This window comes from Canis aureus, chromosome 9, assembly GCF_053574225.1.
Source record: "Canis aureus isolate CA01 chromosome 9, VMU_Caureus_v.1.0, whole genome shotgun sequence".
Taxonomy (NCBI): Eukaryota; Metazoa; Chordata; class Mammalia; order Carnivora; family Canidae; genus Canis; species Canis aureus.
The window spans coordinates 35650319-35673616 of record NC_135619.1 but is presented as its reverse complement, the minus strand read 5'-3'; the positions used below and the strand labels follow the sequence as shown (position 1 = coordinate 35673616).

Genomic DNA, 23298 nt, shown 5'->3' with positions numbered 1-23298 from the left:
GCTTTGTCTAAAAGGGAAGGGAAAAAAAGAAATTATATCTCAGAGGTCATGAGAAAGGGAAGAAAGCAGCTCAGTGTATGGCTTTTAAACGATATCCTACAACATAGTTCTCAATTTTATATACCATTTACTTCTAGGAAGGTTTATCATAATTTGAATATGGTCACATTACTTGGGGGCTTTAATGTGACACACAGTGGACAGTGGAATGTAGCTGGTTTTATTTAACTGTAATGGAAATCACACTTATTGAGCCAAATAACTCAATAACTATTGAGCCAAAAAGCTCATGCTCTAGTCCCAGCTCTGCAATTGACTAGCTGGGTGACACAGATCAAGTCACTTACTTAGTGTAGGACTGTTTCCTCATTCACTAAACTAGATTAGTTGTGCTAGTTATACTAGATGATCCCTTACTAATTTTTTGGCTTTCATGTTCAATAAAGTGAGATGAATTCTCCTCAGCCAGTGGCTTTCCAATTTATACTTTTTTATGACCCACATTAAGAAATATATTTTATATTATGACCTAGTTCACATACATGTATATATTCATATGCAAGTGCTTTATACATGCACACACAATACATAGCATGATGTATGTGTTATACACGCAACCACACACACATATATATAAGGAACAAAACTGAAAGTTGCATGAAAGAATACTAACCCTTGTTACATCGGATGCATCATGATATTTTTATTCTATTCCATTAAGAGAAAAATGGTCAATTTCCACTCGATTTACTCCATGACCCTGGTGACAAACACCATAACCAGGCACAAGCCTGTACTCTGAAGAATGGTCTCAAGGGGAACACAGGTGATCACACAGGTTAGTGGTTAGAATTCTAATTACTGAGGGGCCTGGGTGGCTCAGTTGGTTAAGCGTCTACCTTGAGCTCAGGTCATAATTCCAGGGTTCTGGGATCAAGTCCCGCATGGGGCTCCCTGCTCAGTGGGGAGTTTGCTTCTCCCTTGCCCTCTATGCTTACTCTCTCTCTAGTAAATAAAAAAATCTAAAGAAAAAGAATTCTGGGGATCCCTGGGTGGCTCAGCAGTTTGGTGCCTGCCTTTGGCCCAGAGCGCGGTCCTAGAGTCCCGGGATCGAGTCCCGCGTCAGGCTCCCGACATGGAGCCTGCTTCTCCCTCGGCCTGTGTCTCTGCCTCTCTCTCTCTGTCTCTCATGCATAAATAAATAAATCTTTAAAAAATAACTGAAAGGAAAATATAAAAACTGTAGATACCAGTCCACATATTGAAGGAATGCATTCTAATCTTAGTGAACAAATTATGACACACTAAATAAAAACAACCGCTAAATACAAGTGCTCCCCAGGTGACCTTTCCTGTTGTAATTGCTGCATAGTTGAACTTAAGGTTGACATTCTTTTAGAAACAAAACTTTTTGAAACTTCTTGCCTGTTAGGCTGGCTTTTAACTCTTTAGTCACAGGAACCCTGGTGTTTTAACAAATGAATCATCTTGAATTTATAAATAATCCCTTTTAAAGTTTCTGTAGCTTTTGCTAGAGTTTTTTTTTTTTTTTAAAGATGTTATTTGAGAGAGTATGAATGGGAGGAGGGTCAGAGGGACAAGCAGACTCCCTGCTGAGCGGGGGCTCAATCCCAGGACCCCAAGATCATGACCTGAGCTGAAGGCAGACCACTTAACCGACTGACCCACCCAGGTGCCCCTGCTGCAGTATTTTAAAAGAGCCCTTGTTTTTTGTGTATTAAATTTTGAAAGCACTGAAAGCACTATAATTATCTAATGTTTTCCTTCCTCTTCTGGAACGCATCTTGAGGGGAGATGTTGTAAGAAGATTCTAGTCCTTGCGTCTTTTACCCTGTCATCAAATCCTAGATGGCCCTCTGGATTAGTTTTTGAGTTCACATCTTGGCATGCTGGGATGTCATTGGGATTTCCTGAGCCTTTAACAATACTCAAGGATCTAGGGTACCAGGTGACACATGTAGGTCCCATCACGATGAGAAAATGGTCTCACTTCCCAAGAGTGTTCCCTTTTGGGTCTAATGGCTCACACTTTCCTCTATATGCAACAAGGGAAATACCCTTCACAGGTATTTCCAATGGTTCAACCATCTAGGGAATAGTTCATTGAGAGGAGAGAAATCTCAAAATATCTTCTTTAAAAGGTTATATTAGAAAATAACCTCTTTTTAGGCAACACTTCTAAACAGAAGATGATTATGTGTGCATATTTTAAAAAAACAAGACATAATGTCCACTTATTCGTTTATAATCTATAATATATTAACTTACCAATATAAGGATTATACTCCATCTATTGTACTTCTTTCCCCCAATACTACTTATGTAGATTTACAGCAAATTATAAACAATTGAAATTACGAAAGCGTTAAATCTTAGCTTTGGATTTCTATTTATCTTTTATTAGAATGTCATTTAACATCATCCTCCCCTAATGGCAACTAGGTATAAGACAAGACGACTGGGTGGCTGGAGAAGCTGGTCACCAGGATAGAAACCTGAGCCAGTTATTTGCCTTAATGTTCGATCCATATCTTGAAAGTTCCTCAATCTTAGCAATTCAACTTTTCTAAAATCACCATAATACCTATGTCACTAACCCCAGTCACATTGTTAACTCCAACCAATAATTCGTGGGATCTGAGGCAAAGATCTAGATAACTGCATTTATAGGTCAATAATTGCAGGCTTCATGTTTATAGTTTTGGAACCTCTACCCATTTCTCCCTCCCACTTTTTTCTTTTTGCAATATGACATGAGCTAACCTTTCCTGCACATATGATTTCCACCAGATATGCATTACAGTGTTGAAGAGCAATCAGAATTTTTTCCAGAAAAATTCTTTTCTCAAGATATTTTCCTATTAGTTTGCTTTCCTATATCCAGGTAAGCACATTGTGCTATTTCTGAGGCTTTTTTTTTACACCGTCCTATGCTGATCCAAATCAAACAAACCTTTAGAGGGTACTGACAATGATGTCTTCATTGAATATGATTGCTGCTAAATCTGTAGCTCCCTGTTTGCTCTGTAATGCTGTGCCAAGATCTTGGCCTTTAGATGTTCCCAGAATCCCTGGAAACATTACTTATTTGTTTGTGAGTATAAGCTCTAGAATGATTTTGTATTCACAACAAAATATGAGAATGAATAAAGCAGTGTGGCTTTTCCTAGGCTGGAATTTTTTTTCTTCACCTAACCATAGGACTTGGAGCCACTTAGAAGAACAGTAATACTCTACATTGGTGCATTTATAAAATATACTAGCATTAAAACAAAGTAAAAGGATCTGCTGTAACAGAATCCATTTTTTTTCAACCTTTGATATTAAATTTTTTTTTCCTATTAAAAGTGTTAACATTTCTAAATTCTGAGGGATACTGGTGGGAACTGATTAAGGATTCACATTGTTTAGCTTTTAAAACACACATTTAAAAAACTAGTCTTCGGGGCACCTGGCTCAGTGGTAGAGCATCTGCTTTTGGCTCAGGTTGTGATTCTGGGGTCCTGGGATCGAGTCTCGCATCAGGCTCCCCACATGGAGCCTGCTTCTTCCCCTGCCTATGTCTCTGCCTCTCTGTGTCTCTCATAAATGGATAAATAAAACCTTAAAAACACACACACACACACACACACACACAACAAAAACTAGTCTTTATACCTAACCTGATGACGTAAGGAAATCAGCAGGGTATCAAAAAAAATCACCCTAACACTCCAAATGGGCTTTTAGATATCATAAAGGCTAAGTAAACACCATGGTTCCACCATCAGAAAATACTAGGAATATGGACAGAGATAACATATCACAATTTCTATTAGAAGATCTCAAGAAAGTCTACTAGTAATTGATCCCCTTCCATTTAGGCTTTATTTTGAATAACAGGACAAAAGCATTCTTTTAAATGGGAACTTTTGAGAAACCCAAAAGAGGAAAGTCAACGGTAAGAACAGGGCATAGCTTCCATCAGTGGCCATGGGGCTGGGGTGGGGGGTTGTTAGAGGGCACAGAGCTGCAGTCCCCTGCCCTGCTCACCCTCTGGTGTGCACCAGACTCGGTGCTGGGCAGGAGGGCACCGCCGCGTGTGGAGAGGCAGGCAGTTTTGCTGGCTCCCACTTGCTTCTCAGGCCAAAGTCCAGGCAGAAGTTGGCCTTGTGGGGTTCCTGTCGTCCTGCCAACCCGCGGCACTCCGGGGACATTGCTGGGAGAATCCTGGCCAAATCCTGCATGAGAAGTCACCTCCCTCACATGCTCTTCCATGTCAGGGGGTTAGACTAAAGGAGACCCCTTCTGTCAGGTTTTATGGTGTCTGTGCCCTAGCCAAGGACAAGAGAAAGAAAAAGAAAGCAACTTGTTTAACCTCACACAAGAGAAAGGAAAGAATCCTTCAGTATAAAAGATCTGGGAATAAAGCCCACTGTGCCCAAGTTTCAGCTCAGTTTGTTGTTTTTTTTCACATACTGATGGTTTTTAGCAATTCAAATAATTATGACCCCATGTACTCTGGGCCACTATATATATATATATATAAATATATATATATATTTATATATATATATATATATTCATTGCTTTCTCAAAGAGTGGTCCACTGCTGCACAAATACTGTACATAAGAATCTATGCACCATTTGACAAGTCAATACATGAGGTATATTCATACTTACCTAGGGAGCCCCACCACCTAGACACAAATTTAATAGGCAAGTAGTCTCAAAGAGAGGCCTCCATTTGCCATTCTTAAGGCCATAAATAGGAAATATTGCTTTTCATGAGGTTCTTCTGACACCTCGTGAATACAGATGCCCAAATGCATATTCACGGCCACATGTCTACAGATGCTCCATCACTTCACATATATGTGCCATCTCTCTCCTGAACTGATAAACACAACACGTGTCCAGAGAATGTTCATTTGAATTTTATTTGTCCTTTTCTTCTTTGAGAAAAGTGGAAATCCTAATCTCACACGATTTCTTTCAAATGGATACACTTAGACAATTTCTCAACGCTTCCTTCAATTTTTACACCACACTGAACCCAACCGGTTTTTGTTTTAAGGTAAACCAGGTTTTGGGTTCTTCCCTGTGGAGAAGTTACTTTCAAGTCAGTGAAAGTTCTTGGCCCATGATTAAAAGTCTTTGCCAATTAGTACTCAACGACTCCAATTCATTTTTTTCTGGTTCAAGATGAGTAGGAGCCTAATAAGGCTGTGATAAAAGGGCAAAAGGCACCGAGAGCCAAAAGCGGATTAATGAGCTCCTCCATTTATTTGTCTTCCTAACAGCTGAACTGTTACAACTATTGACACTCTTCAAAAGGTTCCGCTCTGAACCCTGTCCAGGCGCTGCAGGCTCCAATGGACATCTTCAAATCCAGAGAATGGAGAGGCAAGAGCTTCCCCTGTGTGATGCCAAAACCAACAAAGCCCCACGGATCAGGTAATGAAACTTCAGCTTCTCCCCCTTTGAGATTTATTTACTGGCAGCTGACAAGGGGCAAATTCAGCTCGGATTGTGCAGTCAAGGCCCTGTCAAGCTTTGAGAGGCACCCTTGTCTTGAAGCACCTTCATGACTGGCATTTCACTCAAAAGCCCTCGGCACTGGTCCTTCACAGCTTATGACATCACAAAGGACACTCCAGACAGATGCCTACATGGCATCCTGCAGCATTTTAAAAGAGAATTAGTGGTTTTAATTATGGTCGTCGTATGAAAGGGAACCATGCAAGCTCCACGGGAGACCTTTGATCAGACCCTTTTGCTAGTACAATGCCGCGGAACTTTGACTATTCCTGGTAAGAGGCCTTTTCTCGCTGAATGACTCACCAGTGATCTTTGAATGCAGACAAGCTTCTAGCCCTCCCTCTTCATTAGTGAGCATTTCTATACAGGGGCCTATATAGCGCTTGGAGTCTCGGAGCTCTACAATTGGGGGGAAGAGAATCCCTACGGATTCTGGCCTCTACTTAGGAAGTGCTGAAGGACTCGGAGTGACTTTATTCATTAAAACAGGTTGCTATTAATTAACTGTCATAATAAAATAAAGAACTATTATTTGCATTTCTTACTCTGTTCTCTTTAGTAATATGTATAAAAGATGCTTGTCAAAGAAATGAATTTATTGAACCACTTCCCCATCCCCCCCCATCCCCGCCTTTTTTTTTTTCCTTTTTTCTTTTTTTTTTTGCATTTTGGCAGCAGGAGCCTACTAATTATTGGACCCGGATTTATGAGCCCAAACAGAAGTAAAACATAAATATAAAATTAAGTGAGGAAATACAAAATCCTTTTTATTTGCCACTTTATGCAACTGAAAGAGAGCAAACAACAAATTAGCTTTATTTTTTAATGATTTCAGAGAATTATCAAAGACAATAAAACTCCAACTTTTTAAAAAATATTCACTGGGTTGGTGTTTGGCTTGCATTGTGACATTATGTAACAACCATAGCCACTTAAAAGAAAAAAAAAGTATTTTAATTGAAGCAGAGCAAGATTCACTCTTAAAAAAATCGCTTTTGGGAGACAGAAAATGTGTCTTTGGTCTGGTATTAATATTTTAAGAATTTAATCTTCAAAACTTATCCCAGTAAGCAGGGGCCCTTAAAAGATTTGCAATCGATGTTGAAAGTACTTGAAAATCGTCCATTCTCTTCTAGCATCTAACCAAGCAAAGTCATTAAGTGAAAGACTGAGGAAGTAGGAAGGTTTTCTGGAAGATTCTCACTGAAATGCTAATTTGGTGATGTGGGATAAACAGAATTTGCATACCCACCACATCACAATAACTAAAACATCCCACTAAATAGTATTGCTTAGTGATGGGAGAGGACTTAGTCTTTCTTTCTTTCTTTTTTTTTTGCAATTTTTTTTCTTGGAGGAAAAACTTCTGGACTTCGGAATTTTGGAAGCTGAAGGATGAGCAGGTTTTTCACATTCTGCTGCCTCAGACATTTTTCATATTTCTCAGACTTTGCAGTTCTTTTCTTAAGTGCTTTAGAGCAATTAAAATATCAGGCAGCTGGGGATCATTTGGTGCTTTCTGGGTGTAGAGACGGAAGTGTCTGATGGTTTCAGATATCAAGACTTCAGGGTCTGTGCCTTTTTCCTGGAGGCGTAACATCCGCTCACAGGCGATGGCATAGTTCTTGTGCCAATTCACTGGGTGTTCCTTTTGTAAATAGACAATCTCCTTATAAAGCTGAAAAACAGCAAAGATGTTGGTATTCCATCGTTATTCCTTGACTTTTTTTTCCCCCAAAAAACAGAAAACACAGAGGAATTAATCACACAAGAAGAAAAATCCAAGCAGCCTATAGTAAAAATCGAATCATTGCCAGGCCATGCAGAAAATGCAAGAACGTTACTGTAATTATTACAGTGGCAGGAGGCAAATGGGCTTCATCTAAAACTGCTTCCGGGGTTTTTCGGATGTTGCAGAGGGAACCTAAGACACAGTGTGTCAGGACAAAATGCTCTTCCTCCAGAACGATGTTCTGGGAAAGGGATTTAGTTCTAATTCATGGAAAGCTATTTACTCAACAGGCAAAAAGGTTGAAACTCTAAATTTAGCTGTTGGGGGGAAAAATAAATTTCTTTAGAAAACTGCATGGAAAGAGAACTTGAAGGAATTTAAATTTTGAACCTCATTTTGACAAAAATTTCTCTTTACTTTAAAAACAACAGTAATAACAATAGCAACAATAAAACAGCTCAAACGAATCCATCATCGAATAGGCTGAGCATAAGAGAATTTAAGAGCCATCCCTATAGCAAGATATTAAAAATCTTTGGAGCATCCTGTAATCACAATTTTGACAGTTAAAAATTTTCCCACAGAGATCAGGAATTTTGTTTTGCAACATCAGAGGTAGTATTAACTGGACAGAGTTTGAGTCTTTGATACTGAGTTTTCCAGGGAGAAACAGCAAAATTTAACAAATAAAGTCGACCCAAATCTGCACAATGGAACACTAGACTTGCTTACTGGGTAATTTCACAGCCTTCTTGGGGTCTGGTAAATTGGTGTCGGATCTGTGGGAACTTGAGGTCAGCAACAGACTCGGTGAACACACAGAACAAGCAATGATGCCTTCTCCAGGACCAAGGGCTTTTGCAGTTAGAACTGTATTCATCACATCATTAGGTTGAAAGGGACCCAATATATTAACTATTGCCCCAACTTCTACTCCAAGGCAGATAAATGCATACCCACCTAACCTACTTTTAAATAGCATCCACAGGAAAAATCCCAGAATTCACGTTTGATGTGTCATCTCGCTAGTTAATAACCTTCTGCCTTCCAGCTGACTTTTAAAGCCGTTTTCCCCTTCACTTTCACTCCATCACAAAGGAAACAGTCCCCTTGCACTTGCATGTACATCAAAGCTATGAAGCTAGCCTCTCGCTCTTCCATTCTTTTGGTCAAATACCCAGTGTTTCTCTACCTTTCCTCGTGGGTCTTTTTACTCTAATTGTTCCTCCTCTTCCTGAGCCTCCTTCCGATCCTCCGATGAGGGACACGTGTGAAGTGTACGGCTTGCTGCCTGCCACAGAGCGGGCGCTCAGGAACTGTTCAGGTTCTTAACTTTCCCCAGTTCTCAAAATCCTACCAAGTTTCTGGAGTTTGAAACAGGCCAGCCCTTCAGTGAGCATTCCCCATCAGCTCAAGAGAATGACAGGCTCAGTCGTGACCTCCCTGTTGTGTCCTCTTTAGCTACTGGAACCAGCATACTACCTGTTTGCAGAACACTTTGTTGTTGACACATCATCGACTTATTCTGGGTGGCCTATTAAGCCACGAGTGCCGTATCTTAAGAAGCCAGTCATTTCACTTCACCTGTAATTCTATTTCCTCCTCTATGTGTTACTATCTTAGCAGACTCTATTCTATTTACCAGGGACACCAATCTAACAAATGTATTCCTAAATAGGGATAATCCCTGCTCCCCCTCTACACCTGAACTTAATGTCCCCTCAACTTCAAGTTCTGTTTAAGTTACTGACTGGAATACTTAAATAATAACAAAAATGTCTTACACCTAACAAGAATGTTCTTGAAAAACCAGTACGGGGGGGGGGGGGGGGGAGGCAGGGGTGGAATTGCCTTGCAAGCAAGGTCACACATCTGGAGACATCTGCAAAGAAGAGACCTATGGACTTGTGTCCACTCAAAAGAGTAAAGTTTAGAGGCCTAGAGGGATAGTAAATCTGTGAATTAGTTTCAGTAGTGGCCTAGCAACTGACCAGGGAACAGGTCACTGATGAGAATATGACATAATAGTAAATCTCCTATTTCTCCCAACTAAATACTGCTTGTGTTTGACACCATCACAGAGTACTAGAGATGAACAGGATATGCCATGACAAGGACATGAGAGATCACTGCTAATGCTTAAAGCCCACTTTTATATTTAGAAGAAATCGAGGCCTGGAAAGGTGAACTGACTTATAGTTGACAATTAATGGTGGAGCAGGCCTAGAAACTGGACTTCCCGAATGCCAGACAGAACTCCAGCTTGCTGGCTCCCATAATTGATCCCTGGCCATCCTCAAGTGGGTACCTGGGAGGGTTCTGCCTTTGTTCCTGTGGCCTGTCCTCCCACACCCATTCTCTCACTACTCTGGCCCCATCATGTGTCTGGCTAACTCCCTCTGATCTTTCAAGATGACACTCCAGGGCACCTGAGTGGCTCAGTCAGTCAAGCATCTGCCTTTAGCTCAGGTCATGATCCTGGAATCCCCAAATCAAGTCCCACATCTGGCTCTCTGCTCAGGAGGGAGTCTGCTTCTCCCTCTGCCGCTCAGGAGGGAGTCTGCTTCTCCCTCTGCCCCTCACCCCACTCAGGCTCTCTCTCTTCTCCTCTCAAATAAATAAAATCTTTTTTTTTTTTAAGATGACACTCCAGTGACTTCTCCAAAGCCTCCCTCTCCTCCTCACCACCTCCTCTCTGGAAGGGTGTACACATGCACAGCCTGCTGCCCCCATGGCACCTCTGCAAATCTTACAAAACTGAATGTAAAGGAGGACTCTATTTCCTGTCTCTTTCTGCAGGCTGCTACTACCTCTGGTAGCAGGGGGACAATGTTTGGTCATCACAACAATATTTGGTACAGACTGGATTCTCAATAAATGCTCTGTGAGTAAATGAATAAATGAATAAACGATGGATCCATGATCCCAAAATTTAGGAGTAAAATGAGTCATACTGACTGGATGCCATGTGATCTGGACATAGCGTTGAACCAGCGCCTGGGCTGAGCAGACCCACCACAACCTGGGATGGCCAACACCTCAGGTGCTCACACACATGGCTCTGGGGCTCTGGTCTCATTGGCCTTGGCCAGGACATCCTCCGATGTCCTCATCCTCTGACAGCCTCCGTTTCCCAGACGGCATCTGAAGAGCCCAGGGCTATAGATTACAGAAGAGAAGGGGCTCATGAAAGCAGGATACCAGCAAGCCTCTGCTCTGTCCTTTTGTTTTCCATTAGAGAGGCCCACCTACCTGTGCAAGAGCCTCTCTGTGGCTGGGCCCTCTGAAGGCTGCTTTGGCCTCCTGGGGCCACAGTCACAAGTCAGAGCCACTCTCTAAGACCCTTCCCCTTCCTCATGAAATCCCAATCAGCCATAAACCTATCGTTTCAAGTGCAGCCAGGGTCAGGACTTTTGCACAGAGGGCAACCTGTCAGAACTTGTTTGGTGGTGACATTTTCTGTTCCAATTGTTCTTATTTGTTTCTTGTTGCTGTTGTAACAAATCACCACCAAAGATAGTGGCTTCAAGCAATATACATTTATTAACTTATGCTTCTGGAGGTAAAAATACATAAAATCAAGGTTTTCATAAAACCAGCAGGGTCATGTTCTTTCTGGAGGCTCTAGAATCTGTTCCTTTGCCCTTGGCTGCTTCCAGAGGCTGCCTGCACTCCTCAACTTGTGGCCCCATCCCCCGCCTTCCAGGCCAGCCACACAGAGCCTTCGAATCTTGTTCTCTGACTTCTGCTTATGTTATCACCTCTCCTTCACTGACTCTGACCCTCCTGCCTCCTTTTTAGAAGGGCCATGTGATTACACTGGGTCCACCTGGATAATCCAGGATAATCTCCCCATCGTAAGATTTTTGACTTAATCACACGTGCAAAGTCCCCTTTGTCATGTAAGGCCTTCTGTTCACAGGTTCCAGAGATGAAGACTTGGACATCTATGAGGAGGGCTATCACTGGCCAACCACACCATTTACTTTAGAGATTATTTGTGATACACGAGTAGTTTTCCATTTATATCACTTCCTAAAGCCAAATAAAACTAGAAACAAAAAAGTAGAAACTCTACTGTGATACACACACTCCATTCCAATCACCACCACCTTTTCACCAAACATATTCATATATATGTGTGTATATATATATATATGTATATATATATAAAAGTGTACCATACGTTATATGCGTAAGTGTAGAGTTGAGCCTTCACAGCTGAAGGGACGCTCACACTTTCTGCCAGGTTAAAGATGAAGAATGGTGTTTTCATCCTGGGAGAAGGGGAGGTGGGAACGTTCATTAAAATCATGTTGTCAAATTTCACATTTAAAGCTACATCTGTCAGACTCTTCCACTGATAAAGAACATACAAAAAAAAAAATCCCTTTATTGTATACTTTTCCTCTCTCATCTTCATAGAAGCGTACTCTGAACCAGCAGCACCTCCTTTCCCCACTGCCAACATGCTGCATTCACACTGCTTGCCAAAGCTTTTAGGAAAAAGCTTAAACTCATCATCACTATCACACATCAGTTCTCCTCCGGATGTATATCACTGTCACTCAAGAGCAGCCGGGAAGGGACAGACTTGCTGGGTTTGTCAGCACACCCCTGAAGGTACCCATCGCAACTGCTCGGGCCAGGTGTGACTAGTTCTTCAAAGGTAGTTAGACTCTTTGACCACATGAACTCGTCCAAATTGTATTCCGCACACCAATTAAATCAATACCTGCCTGAATAATGACCTGCTTTCTTCTTTTATGTGATTTCTTCCCCAGCCTCCCTACATTCAATCACACGGAAGAACTGTGCGAACAGACGGTGCATCTTTGATCAGTTCTTCAAAGCAAGCATTTGTCCCTATAACTAGGGAGATAACTTGAATATGCTGTTTTCTGACTTTTCAAAAACACTGATGTAATAAGCATAGTATGGCTATTTTTGTAATTGCTATTTTGGAGCTCTATTTCTTGACATTTTTTTTTAAAACCTCTTTAAACTTATGTAAATCCTTTCTATCATAACTCGATCCTCAGTGCAAAGCACAGTCTCTGGCTCAAATTGGGCACCATTTCTCTGTGGAAAGAAATGCTTCATATATACTTGGTATCCTCTTCTGTAGGCCACTTAAGACTTTTATATTATATTTAGGCCAAAGTCTGTTAGTGTTATATATTTTGAATATTTTATTTGTTTTTTAAAAGATTTCTTTATTTGAGAGAGAGAGCATGGTGGGGAGGGACAGAGGAAGAGGGAAAGAGTCTCAAGCAGACTCCCTGCTGAGGGCAGAGCCCCATGTAGACCTTGATCCCATGATCCTGATATCACTACCCCAGCTGAAACCAAGAGTTGGGTGCCTAATGGACGGCATCACCAAGGCACCCTAGGTATTCTGAAGATTTTAAAATAATGACAGGAACCAAAAGCATCCATTGCATCACCACAAAGTGCTCCGTACAGGGACAATAGGAGAGTATAGCAATTAGCACATTAATCCTCAAGTTTCTTCTAACAAGTGGGTCTGCTCCATTACACTGGAAGCTCCTTGAGGGTAGGAACTGGGTTACATGCATACATAGCTTCTAAACCTAGCATGGTGTCTGGCCTTTGGGAAGTATTCAGTAAGTGCTTACATAATTAGCTAGCACATTAAACATGGATTCGAGGCATTATCAACTTCTCTTCAATCAATTATACTCACTTTGGTTTAGATGAGGCCAGAGAGCACAGGAGCATAGCAGTATTCCTGAGTCAGCTGGATGTGAGTTCCAGACTCCATCACTTGTCGCTATTTGGCTTTGGACAAGTAACCTCTCTACTTCCAGTTTGTCCTTTTGTAAAATGGGGATCGATCATAGCAACTTCTTTACAGGTTTTTATGAAGGTCAAATGAGATTATTGAATGTACAGTGACCAGCACAATGCCTCAAACAAAATGACTGCTCATGAATGTTATTTTAGGGGTGTGTCTAGGTGGCTCAGTCGGTTAAGTATCTGCCTTTAGCTCAAGTCATGATCCTGGGGTCCTGGGATCGAGCCTGGCATCACTGGGCTCCCTGCTCAGTGGGGAGTCTGCTTCTCCCTCTGCCCCTCAGCCTGCCTATGTTTTCTTTCTCTTGCTCTCTCTCTCAAATAAATAAAATCTTTTAAAAGATGTTATTTTATTATTACCACTGACCCCAAAACAAACTGCAAACACAAAAGTGTGGGCTAGTCACCTTGCTTGCCACATCTCTTCATTGGCCACAGACTCCCAAGAAGACGCATCAAACCTGTAATTACAAGAAAACAGTGACATTTTTCTGCTGCTACATTTATTGCTACAGACATGTAATCTTTGTTTTATAATCCTACGAGGCAGATAAAATAGGTTGGATATTGAAGTACTGATAGGAACCAAAATAATAAACTTATTCTCCTAGAAAAGTCTGATCGTTAGGAATTTGAGATTTTCATAAATGTGTTTTTAATCTGCATAATGAGCCCCAGTGCCCCATGGGAGCAGATGAAGGATTAGTGGGAAGAGGCTGGAGGCATCTGAAGAGCCAGCTGTTCCTAAGAAGTGCTAGATGGGCAATGGGGCAGGGGCGAAGCCTGGGTCACTCTACAACCACAGCTAAGAGCCAAACAGCTGAGAAGCAAGGCGATAAGCCTGAGAGAGGGGACTCCTGGCTTTGCTAACAGCATTGCTCAAGCCAGGATGCTGCTCACAGAACATGGGCTAAACCATCTGCTGAATTTTTCTTTTAATTAAACTTCCTTATTATGTGTCTATTTTGATGGAGTGGATATGAGTGGTGTTGGGTACTTGTCCTTTGGTCAATTGTTTGCAGAAAAAGTAATATTCTTTCTTTTCATTTTCTTCTTCTTCTTCTTTTTTTTTTTTTTTTTTTTTTTTTGTGAGTTTTATGCCAAACATGGGGCCTGAACTCACAACCCCAGGATCAAGGGTTGCATGCTCCAATGACTGAACCAGCTAGGTGCCACAGAAAAGATTATTTTCCAACTTTTCCTCATGCTGTTCATGGAATGCTTTGATACAGACCTACTCATTCATCTCTGTCTGGTTGGTGCAATGTGGTCTGTTTCCTCATATAGACCCAAAATTCCTCGTAGCATTTTTTTTTAATATCATCTTGCCTGTTTTTGAATTAATATGCAATAGTGATCTAATCTTTAAATAATTCATAATTTTAAAAAATGGCAAGGGAGGCACGTTTCTATAGATGGTGACTTGATTTCCAACGGGAGTGAGTCAGCTCTGTAGAGATGCTTATAGTAAGACTGATCATGCCCCAAACAACCTAACCAGGCTAATGACAACTGTGAAGAACGTTACCCAAGGGCCAGTCTTCCCCAGAGAGGAATGACCTGCCATTCCCGAAAAAAACAAACAGGGTAAGTTCATGCATGTGCAAGCTATCCCAAAACACAGAGTACCTATTGCAGCTCTACTGCAGTTAATGCATCTCTTCCACTTTTAGGACAATATAGTGTTATAAGAGCTGGAAGTGGAAGGTGCCATGCCCCAAACTGTTGGGGAGCCCACTCCACCACAGCCCTTCCTGCCTTCCCATCACCCTACTGTTCTTCAAACACGAGAACCAGAAATACATGCTCTCTATTATGATTCACGTGGGCAGCAAATAACAGTATTAATAACTAATAAAAAAAATCAAAAATATGCACGGGCATCTCAAAATTTAGTTAAATTTTTTAAGCACACAAAACTGCTGTGCTCTGATGAAAAACACAGCCGCTGTCCATACCTTCCATATTCTTCGGTCCAGTTATAAATATTTCTTGTAAGTTTAATCCACTCCTCAGGGTTGAATACAATCTCTGAAGGAACTAATTTGTCACAAGAGCCCCAGGGCCACAGTGAATAGTTCTTTTTCCACGTTGGATCACCTTCATGAATTCCTATGCAAACAAATGTTTTTTTCCTATTGAAAACAGGAAAAAAAATGTTTAACTCAAAGTTCTAAATGTTAATAAATATAATACACGAGGGGCTATTTTTGACTCCTTAAACCATTGTTACCAATAAACCACTTAAAACCTTTTGGTTTATTTAAATCTTTCCCAAATGGACTGTTTAGAATTTACATTAGTGTAAAAAAGCTTGCCGGGAGGAGCTGGGGAGAAGTTAACAAACATAAATGATAAAACCGATCTGTTCATAACACTAAGAAATCACTTGGGGGGTAGCCCCAGTGGTGCAGCGGTTTAGTGCCGCCTGCAGCCCGGGGTGTGATCCTGGAGACCTGGGATCTAATCCCACATCGGGCTCCCTGCATGGAGCCCACTTCTCCCTCTGCCTGTGTCTCTGCCTCTCTCTCTTTGTGTGCCTCTATGAGTAAATAAATAAAATCTTTTTAAAAAAAAAAAAGAAAGAAAAAGAAATCACTTGGGGACAGGCATTGTTAGAGTGAAAGTTTCTGTGGTCCTGTCTCATATGTAAATATATACACTATCTGACACTTTTTTTTTCATTTTACAGGTGGAAATATAAGTCTTCATTTGTTTTCCTACTTAGAAGTAACGTTTCCTTCCTCAATTCCCATTGCACTTTATTTTTTTGTCTCTTTTATTATTATTGTGTTGTACTTATTGTTTGCATTCACATAGCTCCCCGAGTAGCCCAGAAACATCCTGAGGATAGGCTCTCTATCTCGGAGTTAACTCTGAATCACACATAGCACAATGCTTAGCTAATTCACAATATTTGCTGAATAAAATTAGTAGGTTGAATAAACTATTAGGAGCTTCGATACCTGCAAGAATTAGTAATATAAATGTTTTAAATAAGCTTGATTCACACTCACTGTAATTGAATAGTTCTATTCTAATTTGCGGTATATGCCTGAGTAGCTATTATTAATTGTGTGTGTGGGGGAAGCATATTAGAAAAAATTACTTGAAAGTATAAAATGTCATGAACTTTGAAACAAGATACCTCTGACTTAGATTTTAGATTTTTTAAAAAAGATTTTATTTACTTATTCATGAAAGACACACACAGAGAGGTAGAGACATAGGGGAGCCTGATGTGGGACTCAATCCCTGGACCCCAGAAGGGGTCCTTAGCCGAAGGCAGATGCTCAACCACTGAGCCACCTAAGTGCCCCAGATTTTAGATTTTTTCCCACCATTTATGACCTCTATGATTAGGAAGAAATTACATAACTACCTGTCCCCTCATCTGGGAAATGGGTATAACCCTTTCAGAGCTGTTTAAGATTAAATGAGGTATCTAATACAAAGTATAGTCTTAGAACATAGTAAGAGTTCTGGTTCCCGGGGAGATGGAGCAAGCACACTCTATTCTGTCTCTCCCACTGCATACTAGACTTCCTGGACAGAATGCATAGAATTTGAGGACTCTGGAAATGGTAAATGGAGTAAAAGAAGAATGGGGAAAGACACCAGAATTCTGAGTTCTACCAAACCTGTAGTGAGCTTACCATTTCTCCCCTTCTGGTATTGTCTATCCTGGACTCAAGGGAAGCCTAAAACCTGGAAGTACATACCAAATGAGGACAAGAAGAGCCCAAAGAAAAGCCCTTTCCTTCTAGCCCAAGGAGGAAAGGGAACTCATAAACTCTGCAGAGAGCAGGGGAAATCCCCTGGCTTTTCCCCATTCTCTGGGAAGATCCCCAGGCACCAGGCAGTACTATGCCAGCAACGGGGCAGCAGCATGATGGCAGTGGCAGCAGAGCAGGTTCCTACAATTCTGAGGGAAAGGAACATTTCTCTCAAATCAGAGGAGCTGTGGTTGCAAGAGCTGGAAGCAAATCCTCACTGCTCTTTACCTCTCTGTGTCCTCTGGAAGCCTGGTTCTAGACATAGCCACAGTCATAGGAAGTATGTGGCAGAAGAGGGAAATTAAAGCCCTAGTTTTCTGGCCAGAGAACTGGAAAGAAGGCTCCCAGGAGGGGGAAGGGCCAAAGTGATGACAGAAAGGAAGGAGGTCAAGAGAGCAATCCCATAAAGTTGTGTATGAACTCCTGGCTTATCTCTGAGCTCAGCATGCATGGATCTGACCCTTAATAGAGTTTGAGAAATGAGCTACTAGGCAGATGGCCACCCTGGTCCCAGACTCGGCAATGGGCAGCAACAGGGATTGATTCAGACAGCACTGCAAATGCTTTGAAAACATAACCAACACTGGAAATATATATAGTCCTCAAAAGGCAGGTCAGAATTTGGAGCTTGAGATTTACCTGGCTGGCGGCCTGCTAAACAAACAAATAAACAAAATCAACATTCTCCTTAGGATTTAAATAAGGCCCAAATATTCAAAATGTCCAGGATACAATCCAAAATTATTTGGCATATGAAGAACGAGGGAAATCTCAACTCACAGTGGAAAATACAATCAATAGATGTTAATTCCAAGATGACACAGATGTTAGAATTGTCAAACACTTGAAATTATGTATTATAAGCATATATCAAGATGTAAAGGCAAGTACTCTTGAAATGAATGGGAAAAAATAGAGAATCTCAACAAAGAAATAAAAGTTATAAAAAGGAACCAAATGGAAATTATAGTCCTGAAAAATACAATGATGGAAATTAAAAATTCACAGATGGGCTTAATATAAGGAGAGAGAGAGAGAGAGAGAGAGAGAGAGAGAATGAGAATGAACCAGCAGGTAGTGAACTTGAGGACAGATCAAGAGAAATGATACACTTTAAACCAAGAGCAAAAAGACTGAAAAAAAGTATAGTCTCAGGTACCTGTGGGACAGCACCAAAAGGTCTAATGTTCATGTCATCAGAATTCCAGATGAAGAAGAGAAAAAATGTAAAGCAGAAAAAGTAAAGAAATAATGTCTGAAAAGCTTCCAAATTTTGTGAAAGACACAATCTTACAGATTTAAGAAGCTCAGTGAACCCCAAATGATTAAACTCAAAGAAATCCATGCCCAGATACACAATAATCAAATTGCTAAAAGCTGAAGACAAATAATCTGGAAAGCAGCCAGAGAAAAACAATACATTCCACATAGAGAACAATGATTTGAACAACTGTGGGTTTCTCAAATAGAAATCATGTAGGTTAAAAAGATGCAAGATAACATTTTTGAAGTGCTGGCAGGGGACAAAAACCCAGAACTTCCCAACTAGATATATCCTTCAAAAACAAAGAAGGAATAAAGTTATTTTCAGATAAAGGAAAACTAAGAGTACTAAGACTGCTAACAGTCTTGCCCTAAAAGAAACACTATAGGAATATCTTCAGATGGAAGAGAAATAATACGAAAGGGCAACTGGACTATCAGGATCAAAAGAAAGACGCCAGATCTGGTAAATATCTGGATAAATATCATAGGCTATTTTTTCTCTTAAACTGAAAAATATATGTATGACAATTGAAAATAAAAATTATCACGTGTCTGATATTATATGACAACACAATCAAGGTTAAAGGGACTTACATGGCAGTGAATTTTCTATATTCCATTTGAAGTAATAAAATATTAATCTTGAGTAGACTATGAAGAAGTATGTGTACCATGATTCTCAAGGTCAACCGCTAAAAAAAATTTGCCAAAGCATATAGTAAAAATCTCAAATAATTTAAAATGGAGTACTAAAAAAAAAATCAAATTTTCCAAAATAAGGCAGGAAAGGGGAAGCAGTGGATTAAAAAACAGAGGGAGGGGGATCCCTGGGTGGCGCAGCGGTTTGGCGCCTGCCTTTGGCCCAGGGTGCGATCCTGGAGACCCGGGATCGAATCCCACATCGGGCTCCCGGTGCATGGAGCCTGCTTCTCCCTCTGCCTGTGTCTCTGCCTCTCTCTCTCTCACACTGTGCCTATCATAAATAAATAAAAAAAAATTTAAAAACAAAACAAAACAAAACAAAAAAACAGAGGGAAAAAACAGAGCAAATAATAAAATAGTAGACATACATCTAAATATGCCAATATTTACGTTAAATGTGAATGGTCTAAATACACCAATGAAACGGTAGACTTTGTCAGAATGGATAATAAAGCAAGACTTAAATATATGCTGTCTATAAGAAAACCACTTTGAATATGATACAGGTGGTTAAAAACAAAAGAATAAAAAGAGATATGCTATGAAAACACTAATCAAATTAAAACCAATACAAAATTGAGAATAATTTTTTTTATAAATCCAGAGAAAGATGCAAATATCATTCAAGGACATTTTCAGCAAATATGAGGACAATCTGACATATATATGCCAGAAAGAAACAACAAAAAACTCCTAAGAACCTTGTCTTAGTACCCTGTCCTTTATGAAAAGTAACTCAAAGTAGATCATTGATCTGAAATGTAAAACATAAAACTATTAAACTCTAAGAAGAAAACATGAGAAAATCTTTATGACCTAGCATTAGGCAAAGAGCTCTTGGATATGACACCAAAAAGAATGATCCGGAAAAAAAGGAAAAAAAAAAAAAAAAAAAAAGGAAGTATGATCCATAAAGAAAGAAATGATAATTGGATTTTATCAAAATAAAAAACTTTTATCTGCAAAAGACATTTCAAAGAGAATAAAAAGTCAAGCTACAAACTTTATGAATCACAGATTTGACAAAGGATTTGTACCTAGAATACATAAATAACTCTTAAAACCCAATTGTTAAGAAAACAAACAATCCAATAATCCCATCCATATTCACACACAAACCTGTACATGAATGTTTATAGCAGCTCTATCTCCAAACTGAAAACAACCCAAATGCCCTTCAATAGGTGAATGGATAAATAAACTGTGGTATATCTATACAATGGAATACTACTTAGCAATGACAAGGAAGAGACTATCAGTATGCACAACTTGGATGGTTGTCAAAACCATTATGCTAAATGCAATATGCCAGTGTCAAAAGGTTACATATTTTATGTGTCCATTACACGGCATTCTGGAAAAGGTAAAACTATAGCAATGGAGAACAGAACAGTGGGTTTTGGGGTGGAGGTGAGTTAGGGCCTTGGGAATAGTATGACTACAAGGGAGTTTGGGGTCATGGGTCTGTTCTGTATCCTAATTGTTGTGGGGGTTATGCAAATGTATGTATGTGTTAAAATTCATAGAACTATATGTCAAAAAAGACAAATTTTACTGCATGTTAAAATAGTTGTGTTAATATTAGTTTCCTTCCTTTTAAAAAGTATCCATTTAGAGAGTTTTCATAGGATGCTGATGGTTCAATGCTTTGGGAAAAAAATCTCTGTCAAAAGCCTTTCAATTGTTCATGTCCTTTGACTTAGTAATTTCACTTCTGAGAATCTATCCTAAGAATTCAAACTTCCATTTCCTCCAAAGAAAAACTATACACAAAAAATCATCTGATGTACTCTATAACTTTATGATAGTTAAAAATTAAGGTATATTAAATATCTACTAATATTTCCATTCCTCTATTATTAAAATATAGTACATGTACCTACTAAAAATATTTACAGTTTGTAAAAACATTAAAAATGGTTTTATGACATTTAGTGAGAAAACAGGCTTTTTCTGTAATATGCTTTCAAATTTGTAAAAAATGTATTTTTTATCTATTTGTATTTGAATGATAGAACCATATTTTTCTAGTTTAAAAAAATAATTTCTTACTCTATAATGAACAATGGTACTTTTTAAACTAAAAATTTTATTTTAAAAACTGATACCAATAAGCAATATTAATCTTGAGGCCTTGGGTAATCCAAAATATTAACAAAAATTGATGGCCAAAAAAGTTCATCACCATGCTGTATTATAATAGCCAAAGTCTAGAAACAACAAAAATGTCCAAAAATGAGTATTTGTTAAGTCATCATGCATCCATATGAGAATATTAAATAGTTAAGAAATGATGGTAATAAAGGTATTTTTCTGAGTACAGGTGGAAATCCTCATGACATATTAGGCAAAAAGAAACTGAACAGGAAACTAAACATGATCCCACCTAATATAGTATGAGTGTGTGAGAATGTATATGTGTTTGCATAAGTAAATGACTGATGTTAAAACTGAATGGAATTCCAAAAAGTTTACCAACAGGTTAAGACTATGACATCTGTCTTAAAAGACAGATGATACTGCTCTTCTTTACACTTACTTGTCTGTAGTTTTTAGAATTTCCAAGGAGCATACAGCATTTCCATAATGAGGACATGCCTCATCCATGTCTGTGGGATAACATCCTTGACAATCTGGGCCCCACCCTCCCTGCACACTCATCCCTTCTTCACCAAACCCTCTAAGCCCTGTGAGCCACACTTTGCTAGAACTTAGCGGGCCTTTTCCAACACTTCATAAAAGCACTTCACACAAACACTTCCCTTGAATCTGCTTTCTCCCACCCACTTGGCAAATTCCTACCTAGTCTTTAAGTCTTTAACATTTTGTCCATACCAACATTACCATGTTTACCAGATGACAATGTAATTTATCTGCTTCATATGTTAGGCACCACCTGAAACCCTCCCTGAAAGACTGCAACAGGAGGGGCCATGTCAAGCGTCTACAGCAGACAGTTGTTGGGGTATCTTGGCCGTTTGATATATGTTAAATGTGGAATGATTGCTCCCAGGCAGAATTAGTTGCTTCTTCATCCATGCTCCCAGTTAAAATCATCCATTCAGGAAACACATATTGAACTGGGTATTACACTTGACAAAGCTTGGCTAGCATAGAGCTTACCTCATTACATTATAGTCACTTATACACATATCTATGTATATATGCAACTAGATTGTGTGGTCTATTTGAATTTGGAACTGAGTCTCACTTTACTGCCAAGGCCTAACATGAGATGGAACATAGTAGATTCAATAAATGTGGGGTTGAATTAAATAAAATTCACCAAAAAAATGCCTACTTATGGATGTTAATGGATCTTGACATTTTATTCCAAAATAGAATGATTAAATGTTACTCTCACAGCACACTAATGCTCATTACTTATTACTTCATGAGCCACAGTAAACTCAGGCTCTGAACACCAAAAGTCCCATGTTATCATATTCTTAGTAAGGGATAATTTAACTTTGGAATTCAGAAAGAATTTCTCAAGTCCCCTCTGTAAGAGAATAGAAGTTATGAAATAAGTTTTCTTCTTCATATTCTGGACAATCCCAAGCATTTCACGGATAGGAAAAATGTTCAACACTCTACCACTGAGGGAGTTATTCATTCTTGACCTTAACTATGAATAATTTTATGTTCTTAAGTATAGAATTCACAATTCTCATATGTTATCTCAGCCAGCATAACTGTAGGTGTTTTCCATATTTACAAAAATGCCTTATCCTTTATAAAAAAAATCCTTAAGCTATTTTTATATAGTGATTATTCCTGGAAAACGTTTGCTTTACACTTAAAAGGAGGCCACAGTGTTGATCAGGGGAAGCTATAATTGTTTGCGATCTACCTGCAATGATTTCAAGTAGACAGGCACATCTCTAATTTCTCTGAATTGTACTAAGATCTTATTTGCTATTCTTGTTAATCTGTCTTTATTTTTCCTTTACCCAGAACAATAACATTTATTTCTGCCTGGCCTCATTTATGCACAGATATTCAATTTAATTACAAAGATAATCTCACTAGTGACAATGAAAGAGGTGTAGAAAATTGGGTCTTTTGGATAAGGCACAGCTGCTACATAAACAATTTTAGAAAAGCTTAAGATTTTAGAAAAGCTATTATATGAAAAGAATGCTTACTGTTTATTTATTTCAAGAAAATGATAAAGATTAAACGTGACCATTCCACTAGGTAATATTCCTTCCACAGGATTCCATCGGTTTCCAGGAAAGTTGACACCAGGTAAATGCTTTGCCATCTTGGGTAAATACCACTCATAAGTCATCATCTATCAGAAAAATAACACATGATGTCATATTTTTGATATACTTCTTCAAAAAGAAACAAGTTTATCAAGTACAACAAAAAAGTTCTAAAATGTGGATATACTCATGAAATATTAGCATCACTGAAAAATACAAATGTGCACAAGTGACGCATATGGCACTGACTAT

At 39.3% G+C, this 23298-nt stretch overlaps 1 protein-coding gene and 1 long non-coding RNA gene across 3 annotated transcripts in view; one reads left to right on the top strand and one right to left on the bottom strand.

The window, feature by feature from the left end:
* Positions 1-675: 675 nt before the first annotated feature.
* TMEM260 (transmembrane protein 260) overlaps positions 676-23298 on the bottom strand; it is a 73286-nt gene continuing 50663 nt past the window's right edge. Inside the window, exons 12-16 of one of the 2 annotated variants that reach the window (XM_077909402.1) lie at positions 22984-23132; positions 15050-15226; positions 13499-13552; positions 11461-11551; positions 676-4334 (exon numbers count right to left, since the gene is read on the bottom strand). In XM_077909402.1, coding sequence (XP_077765528.1) covers positions 4293-4334; positions 11461-11551; positions 13499-13552; positions 15050-15226; positions 22984-23132 — 513 coding nt within the window. In that variant the 3' untranslated portion in view covers positions 676-4292. Of the gene's footprint in view, positions 4335-6283; positions 7221-11460; positions 11552-13498; positions 13553-15049; positions 15227-22983; positions 23133-23298 lie in introns of those variants that run through there. The other variant, XM_077909401.1, reaches the window with a different exon arrangement.
* On the top strand, positions 5237-6042 carry LOC144320639 (uncharacterized). Its single transcript, XR_013386243.1, has 2 exons — positions 5237-5814; positions 5911-6042. It is a non-coding gene; the product is annotated as an uncharacterized LOC144320639 (long non-coding RNA).